At 44.0% G+C, this 26,736-nt stretch overlaps 1 protein-coding gene across 4 annotated transcripts in view; it reads right to left on the reverse strand.

Annotated features, from left to right (window-relative positions):
• The window catches only part of LOC109639080 (neuropilin-1a-like), a 60,257-nt gene that overhangs the window by 22,377 nt on the left and 11,144 nt on the right, over positions 1–26,736 (reverse strand). For all 4 annotated transcript variants that reach the window (XM_069511033.1, XM_069511031.1, XM_069511034.1 and 1 more), the window contains 4 exons: positions 18,453–18,634; positions 12,429–12,656; positions 9,105–9,275; positions 5,412–5,578 (listed from right to left, as the gene is read on the reverse strand). In XM_069511033.1, the coding sequence (XP_069367134.1) occupies positions 5,412–5,578; positions 9,105–9,275; positions 12,429–12,656; positions 18,453–18,634 (748 nt within the window). The remainder of the gene's footprint in view (positions 1–5,411; positions 5,579–9,104; positions 9,276–12,428; positions 12,657–18,452; positions 18,635–26,736) is intronic.

Below are 26,736 nucleotides of genomic sequence, written 5' to 3' on the forward strand. Positions count from 1 at the left end.
ACTGTGACTGGGAGTAATCAGCAGGACTCCATCCGTGGATCTCAGCGGTCGAGAGGGCAAACACCAGGTCGATAATTCACAGAGGTATTTAGGACCGTTTAAGGTCATAAATCTAACAGGGAGCCAGCGTAGGGACGCAGCGGTGGGGTCATCGGCTTATTTTAAATCCAGATAAATAATATTAAATAAATGTGCTGGTGTAGAATGAGATAACGGGTTCAACTGGGTTTAAATAAAGCAAAGCTGGTGAAGACAGTCACCTATTGGATCCGCTTCACTGTCATTCCATGTTTTCTAGAGCAGCCGGTCAAAGACTTCCTCAGTACAATGACTAAAGCTAATTGCTCTTCCATCTTCTAATTACTCAACACTTGGCAGAGGCTCCATCTTCGCCACAGAAAATAGTCTCACTTGGAGCTTTTCTAACGAAGGGAACAAAATGCAGGAAGGAGACATAATTCAGTCTGAGCGTGTCTAAACCAGATTGAACAAAAAGGCGGCCACCTCCTGCCAGAACAGGACACTGCAGCAACAGTGATAGTGAAGAGAGACGGTTAGAGAGAGTCGGTTATTTCTCAGGGTTTAGCTTTAACTCAAGGAAGAGTCGTCTGCCCCACCCCCACCCCCCCCCCCCCCACCCCCACCCCCACCCCCGAGGATCCAGAGAAAGAAAAAAACATTTTCACCACATGCACAAGTTTCTATACTAAGAAATACAAGAGAATTATATCTGCTACAGCTTATTCTTAATTATTGCTGAGCTCAGTGGTCGTCACTGCATTAGTATTACTTGAGTACTCAGTAGTTATAACTTCATCATTAACTAATTACTGAGTAGTCATTGCAATACTAGTCATTAATACAAAATACATGAGCTAAATGATGTGTAGTGAAATTATAAACAAAACTCGACTTTACACAAAGCGTCTGATCTGATTTGCTGAATAATCACGTAATGCTTTTATTCAGAACTTTAACACGATTATGTTAATCCGATGGCTGACGTTTACAGGATCGTAAAACGACTCTGAGGAAAAAAAAGAGGAATCATTTCCGAAACACTTCCGTTTAACAGCCTTGAGGTTTAAATCCAAAATGAGACCAAAGCTCATTAGATCTTTGTTTTCTGTGATAAATTAAAGTTCATTACTCTCATGCCTCCTCCCCCTTATTGATTACAACATTAGATCCATGATTAGCACAGACACAGTGGAGGTTCCCGTCGGTTATTGATATTTCCTGGTTCGTGAGATCGCTGTGGCTTCACTCTAGAGGTCCGCTCTGGATCACCAGACCCTCAAGCGCTCTCTGTAGGCCCCTCCTGCCCGTCCCAGCTTCGACAACACACCTCCTCTCACACAAAACCCAAATGTGTTCTCCAGATGCAACACTGAGCTCTTCCTGGTGGCGTCAAAAAGATCCTGAAGACAAACAGCAGGGCGTCTATAAATACCTGGAGTCAGGAGGGAAGGAAGCCTTTCCTGGGCTGACGTCACAGAGTTCAATAACAAGTCACTTTACTGCAGCTTGTAAAGATGCACCCACTGACCACTGTAGGACACATTCTTACATATAGAGCCAGTATTTTTATCTGATCTGATTTTTAAAGCATTTTCACTTCTGTCAAGTATTTAAAACCCAACTTTAGTGATCTTTAATATTGCAAATGTGAATAAATCTATAATTTCCACATTAAATACCAAGTTTAAAGCTCATTTCTACTTTGCTTTCATTTTCCTGCTGCATAAGTAAAATGTTTCTTCGTGAGCAATGCCGTTAAATCTGCTGTCAAAACTCACTTAAATAAAAATGTGGATATTTGCAATCAAATGCAGTATTTCCATTTCACTGCACATACACACCAGCACGCTGATGAAATGAGTCACTGAAGTGAAAAATATGATTACAGATTCATCATAAAGCAAGATAATGAGCTGACTGTCTGCCGCCATCCAAATTGCCATGGGTAACATCACCCGACAACATTATGAATAGTAACCTGGAAATAGTATCAATAAAATATAAATGCCTTTAAATGAATAATAGAGGTGTTTGCAGAGGAGGAGGCAGACATGCAAGAATTAACCAAGTCATAATTTTCTTTTTCAAGTAAGATGAATGGGAAGCTGTGAGGCAAACCATGCTGTGCGGAGTTGGCCACGCATCACACTTAATCAAATAAAGTGGGATATTCTCTTCACACAAACCACCAGTCATCACTCAGATGGCTGAGAGAGTCGGAGGGCGAGCAGCAGCTCTGCGTCTGAGGCTATAAATCACTGTGGCAGGGGGACGGTCGGTGCCAGCGGAACAGAAAACTGTCCTCACACAGAAAACCGGCCTGCAGGCTGCAGGAGGAGGAGAGCGTGTGACTGAGAGGTCGCCGCTGCAAATCTCACGGTCGCTGAGCCGAACGAGGAACGGCCTCAACCGAGCGTGATGGAAAACACCCGGGCGGGTCAGAGGTCGGGCGGTAGAGGCTCTGCAGATCCATGCTCAGCAAACTGTGGCAGGTGCTTTATCGCATGAGAAATGAGCTTTCACTTTCACTGTAATTGTTGGGATCTAAAGTTTGGATTTAAATTAAAAAACAAAAACAAGGAAAACTTCTGCAGGAAATATAAATAGGTTCAGATTTAGAACCGTGGGGACACAAGTCGAGGAGCAGGTCAGTTCTTCCAAAAGAGTTGGTAAAGTTTGCTCTCTGTTAAAAAACTCATGACTCTAAAGCACATTTTCACAGTTTGACTGTTTGATAAACATTAATAAGTTGTATTCGCTAAGTTTTTATTAATAAAGTGCATCAAAAAAGTAGTTTTTCTCATTAAAATGGAGAAAATGAGTGAACTGGTTCATTTTGTTAATGCTGTTGAAACTCTAATATCATCACGTTGTTACTACCAGGAACATGAACGTCCTCGTCGTTCAAACATTACATCATCAGAGGTGCAGACAAGCAAACACTTCATCTCTGTCGGTTTTTTTCTTGGACGCAACACTGGCGTCAGATTCACCTCTGACCATCGCAGAGGAGCCAAAACCGCCGATATCCTACTGAAGCACTTTCATCGAATCACCGCAAGAGAACTGAAATCTGCAAACATGGCGTCTGGTGCTGTTTTAAATGAAAAAACTGAGCGCTGGATGGAGCGAGAGGTCATGGGTGAGACTTCCCAGCAGGTTGAACTGAGTTTATCGAACAGTGTTATAAAATATACAATTAAATTCTTACAGAGATGGTTTTACTTTCTCCTTCCTCCTGACCTGACCCCAGCGAACAGCACTTCCCTCTGCAGGAGTAATTAAACAATGAAAATAAACCAGACTTCTTGTGTAAACAAATGGACCCCCCCCCCCCTGTTCCACCCACGGCCCCTGCATTGTGGACGTATCCTGTTGTATATTGAAGTGTTGTGCAGGTGGAGTGCACGCTGCAGATTAGCTTCACATGCCAGTTTAGTGACATTTTGCCCAGAGGCTCAAAAACAAACCAGTGCTCCTGTGCTGGAACATTATCTATTATTAATCATATTACTGTGCACTCACTGCCGCTGAGTGAACCCGGGGCCTCTGACGTCCCCGATGGGTCGGGCCTGCGCTCGGCCTGGTTGGTAATCGAGTCTCGTTTGTAGAATTAAAAAGCTGCAGATGTAACTGGATGCATGAAGTCGTCTTTGCCTGACTTTAGGATCCGTCTGTTAAATCTAATCTGAGGACTCTCTGTCCGTCTGGATTCTAGTTTTGAATAATCTCGAGTGCTGTTTATCTGATCTTCTTAACACTGGGTGGGTCGAGAGTTTGTATGCATCTGGAACAGGTCATAAACCCTGCCTCCTCCATGTTAGTGGCCGATCGCTTCTTCGCAGACTCTGGCTCCAAATGACACCACAAACATTTGTATCCGGGATACTTCATTTTCTTGTCTTGTGTAACATGTACAACCAAAAATCCAAAGTCTCTTTTCATTTTTTAAATTTTAAATCTTGCTAAAATGAAAAAAAAATATGAGGAAGAGACGTTAATCCTACATATATTTGACGTAAGTGAACGACCTCCAGGTAAATCCAGGCTCTCATCGTACACACACACACACACATTAACCTCCATTAAAGCACAACCCTTCATATCATGATTTCCCAGAGGGCTCAGCTGCTGCCCGGTAGCTAAAAGAAGTCCCCAGACAGACAATAGAGAGCCACTCGGACTAATCCAGCGCTGAGGCCGTCTTTCTGTCTGCTTCCTGTTGTAACCCCCTCAGGAAGGAAGTGACGGCCTGTTCTTACTGCGAGGGGCATTGTGAGTCTTCCTGTATGAGTTCCTGTCACGGACAATGGGACAGTCGTGAAGTTCCGCGGCCGCACCTTACTATTTTCTTATTGAGAAAAACACAAAGCCCAATTACAAGGGGACTACGACTCCTACGTATCTGGAGTTCCGGTGACCTGTCTTCCTGCCACGTCTTATGATTCTGGCACCAGGAGGAATCCAAACACATCAGAGGACTCCGCAGGCTGCGGAAGCTGAATCACATTTTAAAACCAAACCTCGAGATTTAAAACACGAACATCTTGTCTGATCGTGGCTACGACGAGTTAAGATAAGATTGTATGTGAAAAGAAAATAGTTTTAGATTCTTCCACATTCGTGAATAATAATAATAACCTTCATAATACTTCATATTATAGTAATTTGTTTGAGTTTCAACCTCATCAAAGCCTGGATGTTGTTGTTCTCAGCAGTTTAACTATAATGAGGAAGTAATTACTGTAATAACCACAGTAATAATAACTTGTGCTTGAACATGATCTCTTTGGTTCAAGGTTGAAACAGATGCAGGAATTTGTGTTGACGGAGCCAAACACGACTGAAGCTTGTCCTCGACCAGAAAAAGATTGAACACGTTGAAAAACACTGAGCTGCTGTTTTACCGTGTTCGCCGACTTCAGGCTGCTACGTCAGATTTCACAATGAAAGTGACAAATGTCAACTGTGCAGGAGCGGCAGGCTCCACTAAATAATGCATCCTGACTTTCCTTTTTTATTCTGTATCCATATAACATGCAGAGAAGTGGGACAAATGAGTGAACAATATTCAGACCAGATGTGAGCAGAAGATCTCAGCGGCACAGACGAGTTCAAACTCAGACGACATCGTTTCTCTGAGAGTGAACCAACATATACTCTACACTTTGAGATCGAGCTCTAAACTGAGCACCAATGTTTGTTCTTTTTTCTCAAGTAAGAATTCAAGTGACGCCATCTTAAAATAATTCCTGCTCCAAAAGTTACTGAGTTCTGTCTTGGCTCTCACCCCGCCCCCTCCACCAAGTTTCAATTAACTCTGTTCTGTAGTTTTTGCGTGATCCTGCCGACAGACAGACGGCGGAGGAGGGATGGAAACACCAACTGACCTGAATCCACTCCCTGACGGTGTCGTCCGAGGGCGTCCAGCCGTTCTCCTGGTAGTTGAGGCGCGAGCGTTCAGGGGACCAGTTGGGGTTGTACTGGGACGAGGCGCTGATCTGCTCCGAGGAAACTTCCCCCGACTCCATGCCCAGCGGCTCCATGCAAGCAAAATCTGACGAAGACAGAGAAAACTCATTAACAAGCAACAACAGGCCTGAGGGTTTTATACACAAGTCTGAATAATATTATTTTATTTATCTTTTTGTAAAGATCATTTGAATCAATGAAACTCCAAAATGGATTTCTCTTTGAGCGGATGACTGTGTCCTCACTGCAGCGGCGTTTCAAGGGACTCTGAGGACCTCAGGCAAAAGAAAACAAACTAATGAAACCGACTCGTATGAATAATATCAATAAAAAGCAAACACAAGCATTGTTGCATCATTTAGTCGTTATCGTCTGCAACTAAACTTCTACAATGACTAAGTTTTTATAAGAAAGTACTTGTACAAAGATGCTGAATTTAAGGGCGTTTTTTTGTGAAAAAAACTTTATGTCTTTGTCAGACCACAGTATCAACAAATGAGGAGGCGCTGATCGGGTCACTGTTGTGAATCATGTCACCGCACATGAATTATCGTCGGGTCATAAAGGGAAATTTGTTTTTTATTTGTTGACACAATCTGCGATAACACGAGTTCTGAAAAGTTATGTCACAGATTGTTAACTGAGGGGACTGAAGTTTGCTCCTAATGGACGAATAAATCATTCATCATCTCCAGAGTCTCAAAGAAACAGTTCAAGTTAAAGTCGTAAACATTTAAGGGGAAGAGCTCCTGTTGTTTCTGACTCGGGCAGAAAAACAAGTGAGCGACGCCCAGACGCTGTAAAGAGTCCGTCCCTGCTCCCCGCTGAGCGGCCGGTCGGCTGCATCAACCACAACACAACAACACAATCTGACACTTCTGTGTGATGCTTCTATGGTTCAGCTTTTACAGTAAGTGCAGACTTTTGCTGGAACTAACTGCAAACTGTGAATTTTAGTTGATTTCAGGTGACACATGTAACTTGACTCTCAGCTCTTCACACCTTCACTGTTCTCTTGCATTCTTTCTTCATACCTGTGTCGTTTTTCCTTCATCGTGATCGTAAAGTTTACTTTATCTTGGATAATCTCACAGAGCATGTCTGCATCTCTGAAGAGACAATTTCAAAAGCTCCTTCGTCCTTTATAGCTTCTACTTTTCTGTTTTTCTTCTCGTCCTCCACCTCTGTCACCCTTTTTCTTATTTGTATACATGACCTCCCTGTCCCCCTCACAGCAGGCGTGAGGGACAGACTTCAGCCCCGTCCCTCCGTCTCCCGCCCAAAAGGAAAGACAGGGAGCGTAAACTGGCTTCCCCACCGATGGTTCAGCTGGTCAAAGAGCCGGCTGGAGGCTGTTTCTGTGGGTGGCGGGCAGGACGGAGCGAGAGAAAATAAAATAAATTCACTGCTGGATATCTGAGTTTGAAACCCGCTGTGGCCTTTAGCAAAGCTCCGGACAGAACAGAACTTCTTTCTGGAAATTCTCAAAAGACGCTGAAGACGCGAAACCGGTGTAAAAATCTGATAAATGTTGTTTACAGCTGGTTTTGTCAGATGACATCTCACAGTCCAGTCACAGCTCAAGCTTCATCTCCTTCAGCCGTCATGTTCCAGAGGCTTTTATTTGAATAGATAGAAAATCCTCTTCTTTAAAAAAGTTCTTTTTTGTTTGGTCCGTGCTCCGTATGCTAACGTGGAGGAGGCGGGGTTCATGTCTTGTACTGCAGCCAGCCTCCAGGGGGCGACTGGTGAGATATCAAAAATGATTTAATTCATCTACGTGAGGTAGAGTTTCCCCTGATGATGTGAATCCCTGGATGAGTCGTAAAAAATTTGAGAAAAGATTCTGTGCTTTGGTCTGAGAGGCTCTAATTCAATCTGCTGAGCTTAGCTGGGGGTCTGACGGCAAGAGTAATTGTCTCTGTGTGTGAGTGTGTGTCTGTGTGTGTGTGTGTGGTTGTGTGTTACTTAAGCTAAGATAATTGGAGCTTTGTCTAACACCACTGCAGCTCTGCAGTCATCCCAGTTAACACTACAGGGTCGGTTTTATCTCTCAGAGGCACAATGGAGCACGAAGACATGTTTGATACATGAAGACTACATCTATATATTATCACATTGTCAAGAGCAGTCACCATCAATGTCTCACACACACACACACACATACACACACACACACACCACGTCTTCTGCCCCTGAGGCAAAAAACGAACGAGAAAAGAAAACAAAGAGCAGATAATGACTCTGACCCCTGTGGTGATTCACCTTCATCCAACAAACATGTGGCTCTCACAGTGATTCATAAAGACCTGTAACGATACAGTGATCGAACGGTGCCGTGTTTTCACTGTTTTATACAAATTATGGATAGAAAACAAATATAAATGCCAGAAAAAGTCCAGACAACTTGGTGACATGAATGTTCCTGTTGTTGTGAACGTCTCTGACAATCAGCTGCTTGGTTCCTCTGTCCGGACTTCACGTCTTAAAACGACTGACTGGATTTTTTTATATTGGAAGCAAACGAGAAGTCTGTAAAATGTCAAACTCCACCTGCTCATGAAGTCAGTCTACCACGGGTTTTGTGAATCTCTGATATTTTTTAAATTCCTCTTTTTTGAGTGTGTGTGAACTAAAGCGACCACATTGTGCAGCTGAGCTCAGAAGAATAATTCACAGACACTAAAAACAAGCTCTTTAACTTTGAACGTAAACAGTAAATTGTAAGATTTTATGTCCAGTGTCCAGAAGTCAGCGGAGGACCGTACGTAAACTCACCTCTGTGCACGCTCGCATTCCTGAAACAGGGGTGACGGAGGTGGAGGTCAGCAGAGTGTAAGAACCATACGGACCAACATAACTTAAACCTCTACGGGCTCTGCAGAGGTCACACAGTCAACCGAGGCAGACGGATGACTTTAAAGAATGTTAAAGACCATGTGGACACAACGAGAAGCTTAAACTACCGTCCTCGTGGGACAGAGGCAGCTGTTCTGTTCAACAGGAACCAGGTCAGACAGATGAAACCACACTGTCTTCACAAAACCACATTCTGAATTTAAAGTTGAGCTACGGGATAATATTTAAATATATCAGCTACTTTCTATCTGCTGATTCCAGATCTGTCTGAATGTGTCTCGAGAACGTTTCATCTTATCGGCTTCACCCTTGTCGTGTGTGTTGTTAACGATGCAGCGATGAATTCGACTTGTCTCAATATTCATTAAATAGCTTATTTATGTTTAAAATGTTTTTTTCTGGAATAGATTCGTTGTAATTAAGTTGATTTATGTTGGAAGAGGACTGGAACACACGCAACAACCACATGGGGGAAAAAATTTTAGATTTTCTTCCCCTGAAGGGAGGAATTGTCTTTGCTCGTCTTCCTTCCAACATGGAGGTCAGGGGGTCAAAGGTCGCACATAGACGGGCTCCTTTGATGCTGGAATTGAGTCAGCGTCTTGTTCAAAGACACTTGAAGTTTGATTCAATTAACCAGATTCAATTATACCAGTCTGCCTACAGTGAAAGAGGTGATAGTATTTTTACACAACACAAACACATGGAGGGAATGAATCCTGTCCCCCCCCACAACTTATCCATCTGCTCACCCTCATCTTCGTGTCCCGAGGGGAGGCTCCTCTCACGGATGGTGTAGTTGGCGGAGAATCCCTCTTTGGCGATGGCGTTGTCGGTGGTGATGGTCATGGACAGGATGCCGGTGTAGGAGATCACGCGTCCCGGGGAGGTCGGGCCGCAGTATCTGCCGATGTGGGGACCCACTGGGGTTTGATAGAGAGACAAGGAGAACGTCAGCTGCAGAGCTTTTATTATTCATCACCACTCACTTTGTCCTTCCCTGCCGTCACCGTCCCGGGAAACGTTTCGTGACTTCAGGCCAAAACATTCAAGCTTGAGTCTAGTGTTTTTTTTAATCTTCTGTTGTATTTTCTCTGCACAGAATATAAAATAAACCAGAAGTTAAAATCACAGAGAGCAGCTGATCCCTCGTCTGCTCCGTCTCTCACCTGTCAGAGGTGATGTGGTACTGAGACAAGAATAAAGGTGAGATGACGCAGAGACACACACTTCAAAACTCAATGTGCTCGAGGCCGTTTGACCCGCGAGTGGACGTGACAGGCAGCAGTCAGCTGGACGTACGTGATAAACACGTGGGCAGGAAACCCCGTCACTCAAATCCGACTGGAAGAATGACTTTGACTCAATGTTATATCGATGTTAAGTCTGTAACCTGAGACTCTGAGTTGCTTGTAGCTGAAGAAACAAGACAACCAGATAATAAAACGTCATGTTATCATTATATTTGAGTCAAAGGTGTAAACAGAACCTTACGTTTTTATAGGAATTAATATTGATTATCGATAAAAGTTCCCGATAAAGATAATAATGATGATAAAATGGTGCTGAACGGACAAATTAAAGAAAAGTTGAGCTTTATTATTCTATAATAAAAATGTGAAACGTGCAGTGGACAGAAGTCCGAGAGGATTCTGTCTGCTTCTTCAAAACCGTCTCAGATTCTGCGGAGGATTTATCTTTGAGGAAAAGAGACGCTGAGCTGACGATAGAACACGAGAATCTGGAATCTGCTGTAACAACAGGATTTCACGGCGACAGACACCGAGCGCCGGCGTCGCCTCCTGCCCACAGTCTGATGCCCATTTCATCCTCCTCTTATCAGCGGGGGGAAACAATTCCAGACTCACGGTGCCTCCTGTTCGACGAGATACAGAATCTGCAGCCTCTCGACGACTAAAGCCCGGAACGCTCAGTCCAGAATTAAATCACACGTATCGTATTTCTCCAACATGTTCCCTCAGGCCTCGGGGGGCAAATAATCAAAACGTACCGCAACACGACGGCGGTGGAATTCTTAGCGTCAGTAATCTGGTGGATTATATTTATCGGTTAGTTTAAGGCATGTCGTCGACAATCTGTGACGGATTATGTTTTACATGTTTGCAGCCTCGTCTGAGGAGGTGTGAAATGGTTCCGCTGTGAGGCTTCGTCTTCTTTCGAGCAGCTTTATACGGCGGCCCGGGGAGATTTGGTTTTCTGTCCGTGTTTAGTTGTGTTGTTCTACTTTTGCAGCAGTTTTCAGAGATGCTGCAAACGCGTTGTAAAATTGCGTCATGTGTTTTCTTTCATTGAGTTCTCGAGGGCAAAGATTAATGCGGCCACAGTTATAGTAAATTAGGAAACAGGAAACTGCTGATTAAAATTAAATTACTCTATTTTTCGACATGATAAAAAAATATATCAAAGTAGGACTGAAGAACACGAGATGTGGGGCTTGTGATGAGTATTACGTATTTGTCAAAATGATAAAAGACGTTCTGCAGAAGTAAAAACCATCCAACATTCTAATCCAAAGTCCCATTAAAGTTTTTCCAGCGCTTTCATCCACATCATGCACATAACAAACTGTTTCATCTGTTTAAAGCACCAGATGTGGAGCTTGTGATATGAATGTTTTTGTCAAAATGAAAAATGTTCCGCACAAGTAAAACAAAGTTTGTATTTCTTATTTTGACAAATTTATCGTAATAAAAAAAAAAAAAACGTTAATATTAAAAACGATATTTTAAAATGTCTTATAAAAGATTTGATTCTGTTGAAAAATGTACTTCAGCGATAACAAGCCCCTGATATTTGCTCATCTCCTTGAAGTGAATCGCGTCCTCTTTGACCTTACAGCAGTGCATGCTGGGAATTATTTGATGTTCGCGTAAATGCTGCTGAAGTGTTTGATGGGATGAAAGACGAACATCCTGATCTTCACCGGGCCACAGAGACGATTTGTTATCTGCACAGACGCACACGTTGGAATACAAGCTTCACAGCATCACAACGTAGAACACACACACACACACACGCACACACACACACACACACACGCGCGCGCGCGCGCGATGCAAACAGACACACACAGATCATTTGACAGGAACAGCCCTGGCATGTGATGTATGCTGGCTCATCTTCAAAGTGTGTGTCTCTCTACCTGAGCCAGTCTTTGTGTCCATCATATTCCCATGCCAGCCCCCCCCCCCCCCCCCCCCCCCCACTCATCCTGGCCATAATCAGGCAACGCTTTGGGCAGAGCGGCGAGTATTGTGGGCATCCTGGCAGCCTGCTCAGGCCCGTCCGAGGTATTTCGCTCTCACCCCATTATCTGCACACTGTACGGCTAATTAGACAACAATGGAAGCCTGGAGACGATGAACGGAGGGTAGAGCGGGTTGTTTCTCCATCATTCGGTCGAGGAACAATGAGCAAACTGCGACGTGGTGTCTCTTTCAGTATATCCTGAACACAAACTGAGCCTCACTCGAGAAAATGACAGAGACCATCTTTGAGAAAAATGTATTTAACGTGACGAGGCAGGTTTTATGACTCGTTCCTCTTTTACAACCAAAATTAGTGGGTATACGCATATTTTTTAAAATAGCTGTTAAACCGCTAAAGAAGGCAACTGACTCCTTTTCCATGTTCAACTTCACAAACAAAGTAAATCATCCGTTAAATGATGATATATATTATTATGATATATTATTACTATATATTATTACTATATATTATTACTATATATATGATAATAACCAAAGAGAAGCAGAGAATCCTCTTTGTATTTGACATTTCTTAAATTGTGACTTTGATGCTCTCATTAAGTCAAACCACTTTTGGTGAAAAGTCTTTTAAGTTTGTTATTTCAACACAAAATCACCGACGTCTCCACAAAATGGACGCGCTGATTATCCGGAGTTTTATTTTGAAATTCAGGATCTTTTAAAGGAAGACAGGGACACATTTTATGAAGACGCAAGAAATATTTCCTTAATCAGCCTGAGCTCAAGTTCCCCCAGACATTTTTATCCCCATCATCCTCGGCCTGATCCACATGCTCTCCTCCTCACCTGCGGGGAACCCGTCCCAGATCTCCAGCCAGTCGTATCTGCAGAGGGCGCCCGGCGGCGGCGTGGTGTCTGGCTCCATGTCGAAGCTGTCGAACTCCACCACGATCTCCGACATCTTGGGGGCGAAGATCATGAAGGTGCAGTCCAGGTTGTTGGGGTACTTCTCGGGGAATCCCGGCGTCTTGATGACGCCCCGGGGAGCCGTGAAGTTTCTGGAACATTCTGGACCTGCGAGGGAACGAGATACAGAAAGTGTCAGGACGTGTTTGGACAAAGTGACTAATTCTCACTTGGACAGAGGTGTGAACCCTCAGAGGTTAAAGGTCACAACCTGTTCTCACATTACTGCCTCTCTTAGTACGACTTCCTCGTTACATTTCAGCTCTTTTGGTTTTTCAAAATGAAACGTCCTGGATTGGTTTAAAGGTTGGAATAAAAGACTTCAAAATAAAAGCTTTTAACGATTTATAGCTGCTACAACTTTATTAAGGGAAAGATGCTTCACTGGACAGAAAAAAACTTCAGTGTTTTTCAATTGATCTTCACATCTAATAAGGAAAAATAATTTACAGTCACTTCACTTCACAGGATCAAGAATGAAGAAGTTAAATTAACGTAAGCCCCCTTTGTGTTATTGAGAAAACATCCGTGTTGTGATTGGTCCCCTCCCCTGTCGGAGCCGCTTGTGTCTGTGTTGTGTCTGTTGATCGTAGACAACAAACAGCAACACACACACACACACACACACACACACACACACACACACACACACACACACACACACACACACACACTCGCCCACATAACCAGTCGACCACAGCCTCAGTGTGTTTGCAGTGATGTGTTGTTTTGTGTGTGTGTGTTACTCTCACTTCACACATTCTCATGTATCAGAACTATTCTTTGCTCTGACTTGTTCTCGCTCTCGCTCTTTGTTTTACAATATAAATAGTTTTTACGAACTTCCTCATGCACAAACACTGTCTGCTGGTTTTTTTTTTTTTTTAACACCTCCTGAATTTATCACACTTTCATTCATGCACTCGCTCATAACTCCTTCCAGCGTTCTGTGTTGTGTTTATATTCAGTTTTTCATTCTATGACGTAATATCGTGACGTCATCCTGTCAGCATATGAACAGAGCGATGTGACGTCAGCCTGTGGTAAGAAGGTCAACACTCTAAAGAAGTGGGGGGGCAAGTTGTTTTTCTTTCTTTTCAACAAGGAGACGTCACGTTACAGAGTCTGATTATCACATCATGTTGTTACTGCTCTGTGGATTCCAGTCAGACATTAAGATGTGAGTAACAAGTGTAACTGTCTACAGAGTAAGACAAGGTCAGAATAAAGTCTTCATGTGATTATTGCTTATTTTGAGTGTGACCGTATTCAGGTTGAGGTCATCAGAACATGCCGTTCACATGGCAGCGTCTTATTCAGATTACTGTCTTAATCTGGTTTATATTATAATAAAAGTCTGTGTGAAACTTCCTAATGACAGAAAACCTGGAAATCAATAAAAAACGTCACCGCAAAACAGCTCGTGACACGAACTCCTCCTGATAAAAGAACAAACGCAGCAGCTGGCGAACTCTGGCTTTTTCCTCCACATCGACGGCGTCGGTGCAGCTCATGAAAACCCAGCGTGAGCTCACGTCAGTCAGCTCGGCCTCTTCACACCTCGCTGCCACTAAAGTGACATGAGCGAGGTTACGAGACGGTGACTGATCTCTGGAGGAGGAGGACGACGTGAGGCGTGGACGAGAGTCAAACACCCCTCCGAGGCACGAGAGGTGTGTGTGTGTGTGTGTGTGTGTGTGTGTTGTGGTGAGGGCTTCACATGTTGTGAGCCCAGATGTGACCTGCATGTTATCTGAGCGTGCCTGATCACCCACACACACACGCACACACACTCACACACACACGCTGCAGTGGACCCCTCCCTATTGACACAGGTGGTGTCATTAAAAGGGCGACATGATGAATGATGTGGAAGGATGAGCAGCGAGGGATGAGACGGGCGTCGATGCTGCTCAGCTGGCACACTTTCTCTCTGTGTGTGCGTGTGTGTGTGTGTGTGTGTGTGTGTGTGTGTGTGTGTGTGAAACGTGCAGATGGGTTGCTCAAATCTGGGATGAGGAATGTTTGATGCCGTGCGCCTGTCAAGGTCAGAAATCAATTTCAATTTGAATTAATTCCCTCTGTCTGGGAGGTTATGATTTCACCCGTGTCTGCTCGGTGCTTTGTTTGTTTGTTTGTTTCATTTGTTTGCAGCGTTACACAAAAACTTCTAAACTGATTTTCACGAAACTCCGTGCTGCACCGAATCACACATAGACGTCAGTTCCCTTCACTTGTCACGTCTTTGCTTTGTTTCACGTGTTAATGGAAGAACTGATTGAACTGAACCTCGCTGGCTGCCATAGTTTGACTTCACACGTAACAATGCACTAAAGAAAAAGAGAGAAATCATTCAGAGACTAAATCTGTGGCTGAATTCAAGGCTGAATTTGTGAATGAGTGAATAATGCGTTGAAAACATATGTGTTGTGTCACATGTGCGCTCCTCAAACATCCCTGTACATTGTTCTCGTCTCTCATTGGCCTATTTCATCTTTTTATATCAACAACCCTTCAATGAACTGCAGCTTCTCGTCGCTGTAGAAGAGTCCCGCCCCCCCCCCACCCCCTGTCCGACTTAACCACTGAGACATGTGTTCCTGGTTTCAAAACCTGCAATAAAACCAGAGCGTCGCTTCAAATATAGTTCCAGGAGAGTGGAGCGGCCTCGCACAGCTCTCGTTTATAAATGATGTGTATTATGTGGTCGGCAGAGGGTGGAGTTATGGCCGCGGTGGTTCTGGTTATAAGAGACGGATGTGCCCGAGTGTTACAGCCCAACGCTCATTAGGCCGGAGATTTACCCGTCGCTGCGAAGCTCCATCTTTGAGGCCGAGCAGAGCTTGTCATCTGAGCGAGAGCTGTGGTTTTCTGTGGCGGAGGTTTGAGGTTTTGTTTCAGTAAATGACAGACGTGAAAGAAAGACAGGATCCTAAAAGGTCCAAAATTCCATTCTGAAAACATCCAACATTAATAATCACAGTTAAATTCATCTTCATCAGTATCTGTCCAGTTATATTTTCTGTGCACTTGTTATAACTGTTGAAGAAGGAAGTTGAACCGAGGTTTCCTGTGTTCGATCTTTGTGTTTTAAGTTACTCTACCAAGTTGTGTTGTAATCCGTCCAGTTGGTTTTGTGAAACAAACAAACAAACAAACCAACAAACCTTCCTTGGTCTTTTTCTTTCAGATCGTGTTGCTCTGACGTATCAAGGTTCACAATTCAACCATCAAAGGACAAAGAGAAACGTGACGTTCATTTTGCAGCAAGTTTCAATTTGCAGCTCCGACTGTGATGGATTTTAAAAGTGGCAGAGTGGAGGCAGCAACATGGCAGGGGGATTACCTGAGTGAGCACGAGGGCTGTTTTTAACTTGTTAGAGAGGAGAGGACCTGTATTGAGGCCAACGCACACACGCACATGCACACACACACACACAAACACACACACACACACACACACACACACACACACACACACAAACACACTGCCCTAGATTCCGAGCCTCTCTCTGTTTGCCAGAGCTTCCATCTCATCTGCAGGTCACTCCTGTTGCCTCCAAGGACAAACAGCCCATTAGCTAAATGAGCCTGGGGTCCCTGTGCACCTGTCTGTCGCACACACACAGACACACACACACACCGGAGACAGATGTACGCACATAGCAACACAAAAACACACAAAAGACGTGTGCACGGGTAATCATGTGAGAATATGCTGCAGCCACGTGCTCAACAACATCAGGAAACTGGTTTCTCAGAAGCACATGGACCTGACATCGACTACATGGCTCACACACACACACACACACACACACACACACACACACACACACACACACACGTGTTCAGATGAGCAGACCTGCCTGAAAAGGACAATCACACGTCAAGTTGGTTCAGGATTAAAATTGAACTTTTACCACCACCAGGTGTGTATTTCAGAAGAATTGAATAATAAAGGTAAACGGTAAGGTGACCCTAACGTTACGGCACTCGATGAATCCCAATCATATAGTTTTCATTAAAGATCAAAGATTAAAAATGAATCATCAGAAATCTTTCTGGAAGCTCTAAAAAAAAAACCCCAAAAAAACCCTAAATGAAAAAAGGACCAGCGTAAAATCTGTGAGCTGGTACTGACCTACTTTAAAGATTTATTACACTGACTTTCTAATAACGTCCTGTCATTCATCAGTCACGGCTCCACAGCCTGAAATTAAAGTCGATACGAGCAGACTTTAAAGTTTCGGTATCAGAGGTAGTTTGGAGAGCAGACACTCAGTGTGTCTGAGGCCCTCTAACCCCTCGTCTCACCGCCGTACTCCTCCTCACTTAGAGACAAAAGAACACTTTGCTGTTCATTTTTCATTGTGCAAAACAGGACTTTTCAACATAGCTCCACCCCGGGGGTTGTTATTCCTGGATCCTGTGATTCTATGAAAGGTTATTGCTCTCTGGGGTGCAAACAAAGAAAAAAAAGAGGAATCTAACGTAAACGCGTGTTCCCCTTGTTATCTGATTTATCTCCAGTCCCCATTGGTGGAAAATGAAGTGGTCACCGGGGACTCGCTGTTTTGGCAGCAACTCAAGTAGACCCAAGAGGGAAGAGCAAATAGAAATGTAGGACACGGGAGCAAGGTTCCTTCCTCAACAGGCGGTGTTTATGGAAGTCTATCCTGCGAGCATCCCGCCCCCAGCTGGGAATCGCTGCTGCTCCAGTGGCATTGTGGGTCTTTGAGTTTGTTTGGCCTGAGGCGTAAAGGGTCATTGTGCTATAGGTTTATCTCGAGCTGTGTGGACGACCTTGGACGATATTAGGACCAAATTTGAAACACTTGTGTCTGTTATATTCTCTGAAAAGGTACAAAAACACATATTTTAAAGAGACACTGCTCATTTACGTGTTTTATGATCTGTAAACGGAGTAGTATGACTGTTCTCTGATGATTAATGATGGTTTTACATCACATTTATCACCAAATTTATAAAAAAAACTACATTTAGGGGTTAAACATAACGCCACCTAGTATTTTGTTCAGTAGTTAGACAACTTAGAGACTTTTTAAAGTTCTTTACTACCAGATTTTTAACAGGGTCCACTTCTGAGCCGACTAGTGGTAGAAACGTCTTCGATCAGAGGAAGCGAGGAGAACTCACTCTGCAGCTCTGAGATAAAAGTGTATTTAAGTTTTAGAAGTTAAATACCTGATGATCGGCCGTATCGTGATGTTTCTGTTCCACTGTCACCACAGGCTGTGAATACACACTGTCAGAACCAGCATGGTCAACCTGCATTAAACCATCCTGTGATAATGAAACCGTATAATTCTCCACCTGCTGAGTTTCCTTTCTTTTTATGACCGGGACCAACTTCACATAAATACTCACAAATTCCTTTATTTTGGAAGCTTTCAAGGCCAATTAGTGAAATGTTCGTGTTCCCAGACCTCCGCAGTTTGTGTTTCTCTTCATCAGGGTGAAACAATAAGACACAGGGTTTTATGAAAAGTGAATTTGCTTGTAAGTCGTAGAGAACAGGCGCAGTAAAAGATTCAGTGTGATTCATCTGTTACTATTTCCTGCTGCCCCTCGGCTGCCACCGCTGAAACATGTAAAATGTTTTTTACCGAAGTGTTTATCGCAGATTATTCTTCCTCAGGTGCAGCACGGTGATGTGCAACACTGATCAAGGAGCTGCAGAACAAACCCGGAGCCGTGTGGGAACCTGGCTTCACTACAACTGAATCTAAATGGGCTGTTTTCCATGAGGCGACTCATCACTTTCAGAGCAGGAAACAGCCGAGCGCTCGCAGCACTGTTTAAGCTTTTAGCTGACGCTGCTCTCCGACAGCGAGGACACTTCAGCGGTCGTATAATGAGACCGAGGGCCCGCCGCTCGCTCACCTGTCTTGAAGACCTCGTAGCGAACGGAGAATCCGGCCCCGTGGGTCTCGTAGTCGGAGACGAACTTGATGAGGAGCTGGCTGCCGCTGGAGATGATGGGGGACGGAGCGATCTTCCCACAAAACTTCCCCAACATGGGCGAGAGCTCGTCGCCGCCATTGTAGACCTCAACAAAGTCGTACCTGTCGGAGGAGAGAGGAGACACGGGTTTAGGTTTGAGTTGTGGGAAAGTTCGTGTGGAGTTTGGATTGATTTTTTTTCTCCCCCCAGTGGATAATTGAGCGAGGTTGATTGTTTCCTCTACGATGGTTTATTGCTGAGTCTTTACTCGAACGCACACAGCTGCAGAACACACACACGAGTGACTGTTGTGTCTGAGCCTCATTTAAATCTGCTCCAGGGCCATCAAGAGTTGATTAGTGGTGATGCAATTTAAAGAGCTACTCGCTAATTTTAACATGTGAACGTCAATTTACGAGACTTCAGAGGTTTAACAGAAAGCCGCTGTTAGAAAATAGGAGAACGTGGAGTTTGAGGGGGAAAAGTAAAGATCAAGTTGCACTGTGATAAGAGTGGGATCGACAATTTGGCGATGGGGAGAGACTGAGGATGTACATGTTCTAGTCTTAACTTGCCTCATAGTGTAAACGTGAACAGATCACATGAATTCAAGTGTTTCATTCATATTTCAGTCAGGTCACGTCCACCAGGTTTGTCTGCTGCGTTTTCTTTTTCCTGCCTTTTCAACAGAAATTCCGGGAGACGTTCACGTCGCAGGAAAAGCAAATCTCACACACAGCAGCTGTAAAGCAAATGAGTCACTGCATGTTGACTGGGAACATGTGCAGGTTTATCTTCCTCTGCACGGAGAAGAGATCAATATTTACAGTCATTATCTCGACAGACTGCGAGGCACCGTGGTGGAAGGTGCTTTTAATATCAGAATCAAGACGTATAGATGAGGTCAGTCGGGATGTGTCTCCAGACTGTGTGCACCATCAAATATCTGTATCTATGTCCACCCACGGGACTGAATCTCAAGAGAAATTATCTTGTGTGCAGGTTTTTTAGTTTTTCAGTTGTCTTCCTCGCAGTGCGATCGGCCCCGGACAGAGAGCGAGTGAGGCTGTGATGAGAGAAATATGAGCACGAGGCACCGGGAGCCTCTGTGGGTCCCACTGAGCTGAAAGACTCCATCAGTCTCCGCTGTCTGCGTGGACCTCCCACCACCGCTGCAGCACCTCGTCCTTTACCCCCTCTGTCCACCCACTGTCCGCTCACACCCTCGGAGTGTGAGCTCGACTGCAGGATGGATTTTTGTGTAGTTTTTTTGTAGGTTAAGAACAGAGGATGTCAAACCTTGTTAAACCCTATGAGACGAAGTGTAACGGCTCATTTATTATATCCTGATCCCTGACTCTTTAACTTTAAATCCCATTATGAAAAGTTTGTTCATTATCAAAATGATTTTATTAACAACAAAAACAAACAAGGCTAAAATTGAATCCCATGACGAGCAAAGTGTTTGTTGGTGGTCTGTTGTGTTTACTATCAGTCCTGACCCGGCAGGACCTTCACAGCAACATCAGGTCTGACTCCAAACATTTGTTCTGCACAAATAAGCAGAACTAAATATGTTCTAATGAACTAAGGAGCTTCTTCCTCTTCCTCCACCTGAGAAAACAACTGGCGAGTTTCGAAAGCTGCGAGAGTTGAAGTGGAACAACAGCAGAGAGAAGCAGGAGTTGAGCGGCTACATCAGCTGACGGACCGTCCATATCAGTGTCGACTCTGAAAGTGACCTCTGACCTCTCCGACAGGAGAACAGACAGATTCCCTCAGCGCGGCAGCTCGCCGACGCTCTCAGGTAAGAATCTGTGGAATGTTCGGCTAATGAGACCCTTCGTTACACAGTCCACCACAAAAACACATCGGAAACTCAGCGTCCTGCTGCTGAGGGTTATTTGTTACATCTGAGCCAGAACAGACTTAAACACCTGTACAGCGTTCCCACAGACGGTCTGATGAGTTTCCTGATCTCTAACAGCGTTAGAGCTCGTCAGGTGGAGCTTTTCAAAGAGTCTCTCCATGGGAACTGGCTTTTCAGCAGAATCTCAGACGTTTAAAGCTTTGGATCTGTTTACAATGAACATGTGGTTCAACAGCTCGACACACAGAGCTACACAGACATGTGTCTGAGTATTATCTGGATTTACCGGTGGCTGTCCTTGGAAATCAAAATGGCACATTTTATGCTTCTCAGACGAGGCAATTAGCATAAAGCCTCTGAATGCCTTTATTGGAAAGGTTTAATCCAGATAAACCTCATTTCTGAATATGTAAAGTGTTTTTTAAAGATATTTTAAAGGCAATTTTAAACTAGAAATGATGAAACCAAGGACAGAGGAGATATTACACAAAAAAATCTTTAAAATGAATGACTAAATATAAATATAATAATATCGATATTATTTCCAGCCATATTGTTCAAATCTGAACGATCAATACAAATTCAAAAAAAATAACCCAAAGACATATAATTAAGAGTCTTTGAACCTCAGTGCTCTGACTCTCTGTACATTCTGCTGCAAACATTACAAATATGCATATTACTGCAAAATCATCGCCTCGAAACAAGAATATCAAATTGGAATAACAAACGAACAAAGCAAATACAAAGCAGAACAACCACAGGACGCAGCTCAACGTACATTCAGTCGCTCTCGGGCTGTTTACGCACATAAAGCATCTGCAGCTCTGACAGCTCACGGCATAAACAACATTTCCAATGTTTAAATGGAGGTGAACAAAAAGCTGTTCTTCATCTCTGCCTCTTCTTCTCCACGTGTTCAGCGGCGGTTGTAGACGCCCGCTGAGGAATGGACTCACACTGCTGAACTGTAAAGTCTCAGCTCCGACACTGATGTTTGGGTGATGGCATTTTTATTCATAGCATCAAACTTCGCTCCCCCTCCCCCCCCCTCCCCCCCCCTCCCCCCTGCCCGGCCGTGTCTTACAGAGGCTCATAAAAGAAGAGCCATGGAGAGAGGTGTGTGTGTGTGTGTGTGTGTGTGTGTGTGTGTGTGTGTGTGTGTGTGTGTGCGTGTGTGTGTGTGTGTGTGTGTGTGTGCAGATGGCTACGCTCGCTCACTCAGTCCTGGAGGCACTCTGTGTTTACCGAGACAGGCCATTTAATGAAGTGGCTCTTTCTCTTCACACTCTAGTTAAGGAGAGAGTCTCTCAGTCTGCAGCCCCGCAGCCTCGTCTCCGTCCCCTCACATCACTCATTAACCACACCGGCTATTCATGCCCTCCGCATGCAGCTGTCCATAGCGAATGCCTTGCTCAAGGGCAAGACGGTCGCGCCATTCCATCTGGGTGCCCCGCAGCAGATGTTTTAAATTAAAATGTCATGCCATTAATTGGTGCTGGTAGCCAGAGCAAGGTGCGTGCAAGTGGACTAAATGTCAGGCTTAATGAGCAACCAGGCACAGGAAGTTCACGGAAGGTTCAGAAATATTTCTGCAACACGTCTGGTGTTTGTGTAACTCTTCAAACTGATACGAGATGAAATCTGGTCACGTATCTCGTGAAAAGGTTTAAAATTAAAACTCCTCCGGAGACATGAGATGATATTCTTCTATCACTATTATCCACCGGGGGGTGCGAGTGTGACAGAGCGCTGTTTGTCCAAATCTGACCCGAGTGTCACGTTTTTCAACGATTACAGAAACGTGCAGTGAAAGTAGAACGACATTATTTCAAAATAATGGGCTGGGTCGTAAACAAAATCTAATGTGCAAATAAGCTGCTCAGTTATTAAAATGTACGTTCTGTCATTTTTACTGTTACAGTTTAAAGAATCACGTTTTATTTACTCACTAAGCCTCATTAGAAATAATCTTCTTCTTTCCAGCCACAATAACGATGAAGATATAATCATCCATGTCCCCCGTTATTATTTTTTATATATATATATATACAGGTCAAAGTCAACCCTCATAAAGAGTTATAGCTTTAATAAAACAGGAAGTCACATCTTTATTGTGCTTTTATTATGGAAGCACATTAACCGATTTTATCGTCATGTCTTATTTGTGAGGTTAAAAGAAAACATGTCTTTGGAGCCACAGGAACATGTGACCAGTTTTCAGATCCGCCTCCGATCAGTGACGACAAAGAAAAGAGCAGCGACAGAAATTCAGTGAACAAAATCAAACTAATTAGAGTGAAAACCCAGGAGATGTGACATTATTGTCCACAGTCTGATGGTGACCTCTGACGCTGTGAGTGCACAGCAGCAGCAGCAGAGACCGAATTTAAACCAAACGAGGATGTGGAAGATTCCGACTTAAAATAAATAAGGTCCAGACGGAGAAGGGGAATTTTCACACAGTCCTGCATTCCTCATTCCTTCCCACCGTTCTTCCCAAGCTACTCCAGGACTGAGCTCTGTAACCCCCCCACCCCACCCAGCTCACACACTACAGCTCATTAACATGCTGACGGTGTCGTGTTGTGTCGAGTTGCGTTGCGTCCCCCCCCCACAGCGAACTTTTTAACGTACATCTGGAAGAAGTTGCCGGGGGCGTTTATGGGCCGAAGTTTAAGCGGTTGTTAAATTCACCTTCTGCACATGAGAAGCTAAAGCGAGAAGTGACTCAGTGTTTCTGCAGAGCGGCGTCACAGCGCTCTTTTCCTCCGTCCATCACTTCTTCCATCCTTCTCTCTTTCCCTTCATCTGTGCAAACACTGTCTGCTCTCCACCTTCCTCTCCAGACACATAAGATTCCTCCGAAGCTTTGACGTCTCTATGAACCATGTATGTGGCTTTAAATATTCCACTTCAGCTACGGCCAAACCAAATTTTCAGAGGTTAAAATATGATCAAGTGCTGTAATAAAGTTTCTGGCGCTCGCTAACTGCTAATGTGGTGGTTTCTTTCTTTCAGAACTCAGAACGGCCCTTTTCAACGTTATGGGAAAAAAATATGAGAACTTGCTGCACTCAGCGTCAGACACAAGCTGCTTTCAGACCTGAAACACAGACATGAGAGGTGTCACACACGGAGAAGACGCAGACGTCAACTTGGAAAGACGATAAGATTCCAGAGGCCGACACCGATGTAGATGTCCTTCATTTCTGCAGCAGAATTTATACGTCATGTCCTGAATGTTCCGGCATTTTCCTGTTGTTGTAAACTCGTCACACCCGGACTACCTCCTTCTGCATTCTTCATACTGTGCAACTCACGAAAAATGTCAGAGGTCAAGTGTGAAAACGAGATCGATCAAGCACTTTTCTCCGAATGCGACAAGTGTGAAATGCATCATCGTCCAATCAGGCTTGTGTTTACATGTGTGACTGTTTAAAATCATTCACTGCACATTACATCATGAAGCTACTGTAATGACATGAAGAATCTTTGAGTAACGTTCACGTGTTCAAGTCTCACTTAAAGCAGAGAATACGTGAACTAAGCCATAAATTATACTTGTCTCCGACCAAAGCAAAACATTTAAACATACAAACATAAAGCCTCTTTAAAGAAGGGAAGACGTAACCTTGATTTATATAATAACCAAAACCTTGACCACGAGACTAACAAACCCCGACCTCCACCAAAACCCTCAGGTCTCAACCATTAAAGTGAATTATTTACTTTGTCAGGAACAAGGTTTTGCTCCCAGTTGGAAGATAAGTCCGAAAAATGTGGGCAGATTTATGTCCTGACAGAGTGAGTACTACCACACACACACACACACACACACACACACACACACACACACACACACACACACACACACAGAGCTGGAGGCTCTGATGTTCAGATTCTGGGACACACGGGTGGTTTCTGTGTTGTTGAGGTGATGAACTCGTATGACCAGTTGTGTTGAGCTCTGCTGGGAGGCTGCAGATGGTGAGTGTGTGTGTGTGTGCATGCGTGTGCTTGTGTGTTGCACTTCAGTCAGTGAACAGCACAAACACTACAATGCCACCTGCCACACACACACACACACACACACACACACACACACACACACACACACACACCCACACACCCACACACCAGTCCATCCGTCCCCGTTTCTCACCTCCCCCGTATTCACCGAAAAAACCTACATCATCTCTGTGAATCTTACTCACACACACACACACACTCGTCAGTGTTTGCAGGATTACTCATCAGACCTCCGAGCACTCACTCGACTCCATCCTCTCGCACACTTTAAGTCCACTCACAACACACACTCACACTCTACATATTTGTAGAAGCGATCATTTGCCACAGATCCACCTTCACATGACACGACTGTTAATCAGATACTTTCAATTCAAAACAAACACCGCAGCCAAACTTGGAGAGTTGCTCGGGAAGCCTGAAGTACAACGATGAATAACACTTCCCAAAATTGAGAATAAGTATTTAAGCAAATCCTATTAAAACCAGAGGGATCTCAAACGCACACACACACACACACACACACACACTGAGAGCAGCAAAAACTCAAAAAAAAAAAATTGGGCCAAGCAGCGAGTATGAATATCCTCATCCTTCACCTCGGCCGTGCAGATACAAAGCTGCAGCAGCAACAATCCTGCTGGGAAATTAAAACGGAGACGTGGAGGAGGTGGAATTTGTTCTCATTTAGGAAGCTTTAATCCGACGGGGGGGGGGATAACACTGATTTTTTCCACCCTCCTTCCTTTCTCTTAGAAAGACTGTTCAGAGACCCTGAAGGATGAAAGCAGATTTGGTGAACGCTCAGTGCTTCATCGTTGGAGAAGCTGAAAAAAGGAAGTCAACATTTAAAGTTGCTCTGAGGGTCGAAGTCTTTTTGTTCTCCGTGGAAAATGAGATGAGCTTAGAGTTGTAAAAAGTTAAATCTTGCCACGAGAAATTTGTCGCCATGCGTCCTGATCCCCGTCGAGGGAACTTTACACTTGAGCAAACACAGAAAGGAGCGTTTTTCCGAGTCGGAACAGCCGAACGTCTGCACCTGAGAGGTCTGGGAGGAAAAAGGCCCTTTGTCAAGCGACACTCACTCCACACGTCTCTCCGGTGACTTCGGGGCAAAGCAATAAACACCGTGTCACTTTCACTGCTCTCTGACATGTGTGAGCCCCTGACAAGTTCATCTACATGCACCGAGAACATGTGACGTTAATTACCCAGCGCCTCTCAGACGCACATATAGAAACCCACCTGGGACGGCTGCAGTTGGCTATAAGAGTGTTTCGCTGACAGACGGACGGATGGAAGGAAGGGAAGGGAGGGAGGGAGGCAGATCGAGAGATAAAGAGTAAAACATATTATCGGGCAATAATGCTGCTGGTGTCGTGACTTAATGAGAAGCATTTTGGGAAAATGAAGGAAGTTAAATGGAGATTAGCCCATTTGCCTAATTAGCTTTTCAGTTATGAAAACATAAAAAACGAAATCACTCCTCTGTTCTTTGCAGATCGCTGCTTCTGGGGTTTTCCACGCTTCATGTGACGAGTGTCGGCTGGAAGCAAAACCTTATCACAAAGAATGTTCGGTTTTATGGCTAAATAACCTGTTTCATAAAAATAACGAAGGTGTAGACCAGACCTGGCGACATCTGTGTTATCGAGTCATATTTCACTTATCGTTATTGAACGTAGAGGCAATACCATAAAATCATCACATTACGTTTTATTGCTCGAGGATCAGTTACTATGATTTAAATGCGGAGCTGGAAAAGATGTGACGAAGCACAGTTCTGAGGTTTCTCTGTACTTTACATTACGGGGACAGGACGAGGTACTGTAACATTTACACAACAGCTGTGGATACCATTTACTTTACATATAAAAACATCACTTATATCAAATAATACATTTATACCTCTAATAATTCCTCAAACATCATTTGAATCCAGAATCCGATTGATCGCAGATAAACCAGGTTGGATGAACGCAAAGTTTTTAGCACTTCACTCTAGGACCACAGACTGATTATTATTAATTTCAAACCATCACATCATGACACCGACTGTAGCCTCACAAGAACCAGCTGAAACACTTTATTTCATGAAATAATAATGGAGCCTACAGCAGCTTTCACATCTCAAAGCTCTCTGGGGGAAAAAAACAGCCTCGTGTCCAGAAAACAATCCCTTTAACTCGATTGTTAAATGAACTTAAACGTGATTAAATTACCTCTGAATTAATTCTATTGCTCTGGAGGAATTCTACATTTTATTGCCTCTAGTGTAAGAACTTGGCAGAATCTTTTGATATAAGAAAGAAAAAATCAGAC

The sequence above is a fragment of the Paralichthys olivaceus genome, chromosome 16 (genome assembly GCF_024713975.1).
Source record: "Paralichthys olivaceus isolate ysfri-2021 chromosome 16, ASM2471397v2, whole genome shotgun sequence".
In the NCBI taxonomy this organism is placed as follows: domain Eukaryota; kingdom Metazoa; phylum Chordata; class Actinopteri; order Pleuronectiformes; family Paralichthyidae; genus Paralichthys; species Paralichthys olivaceus.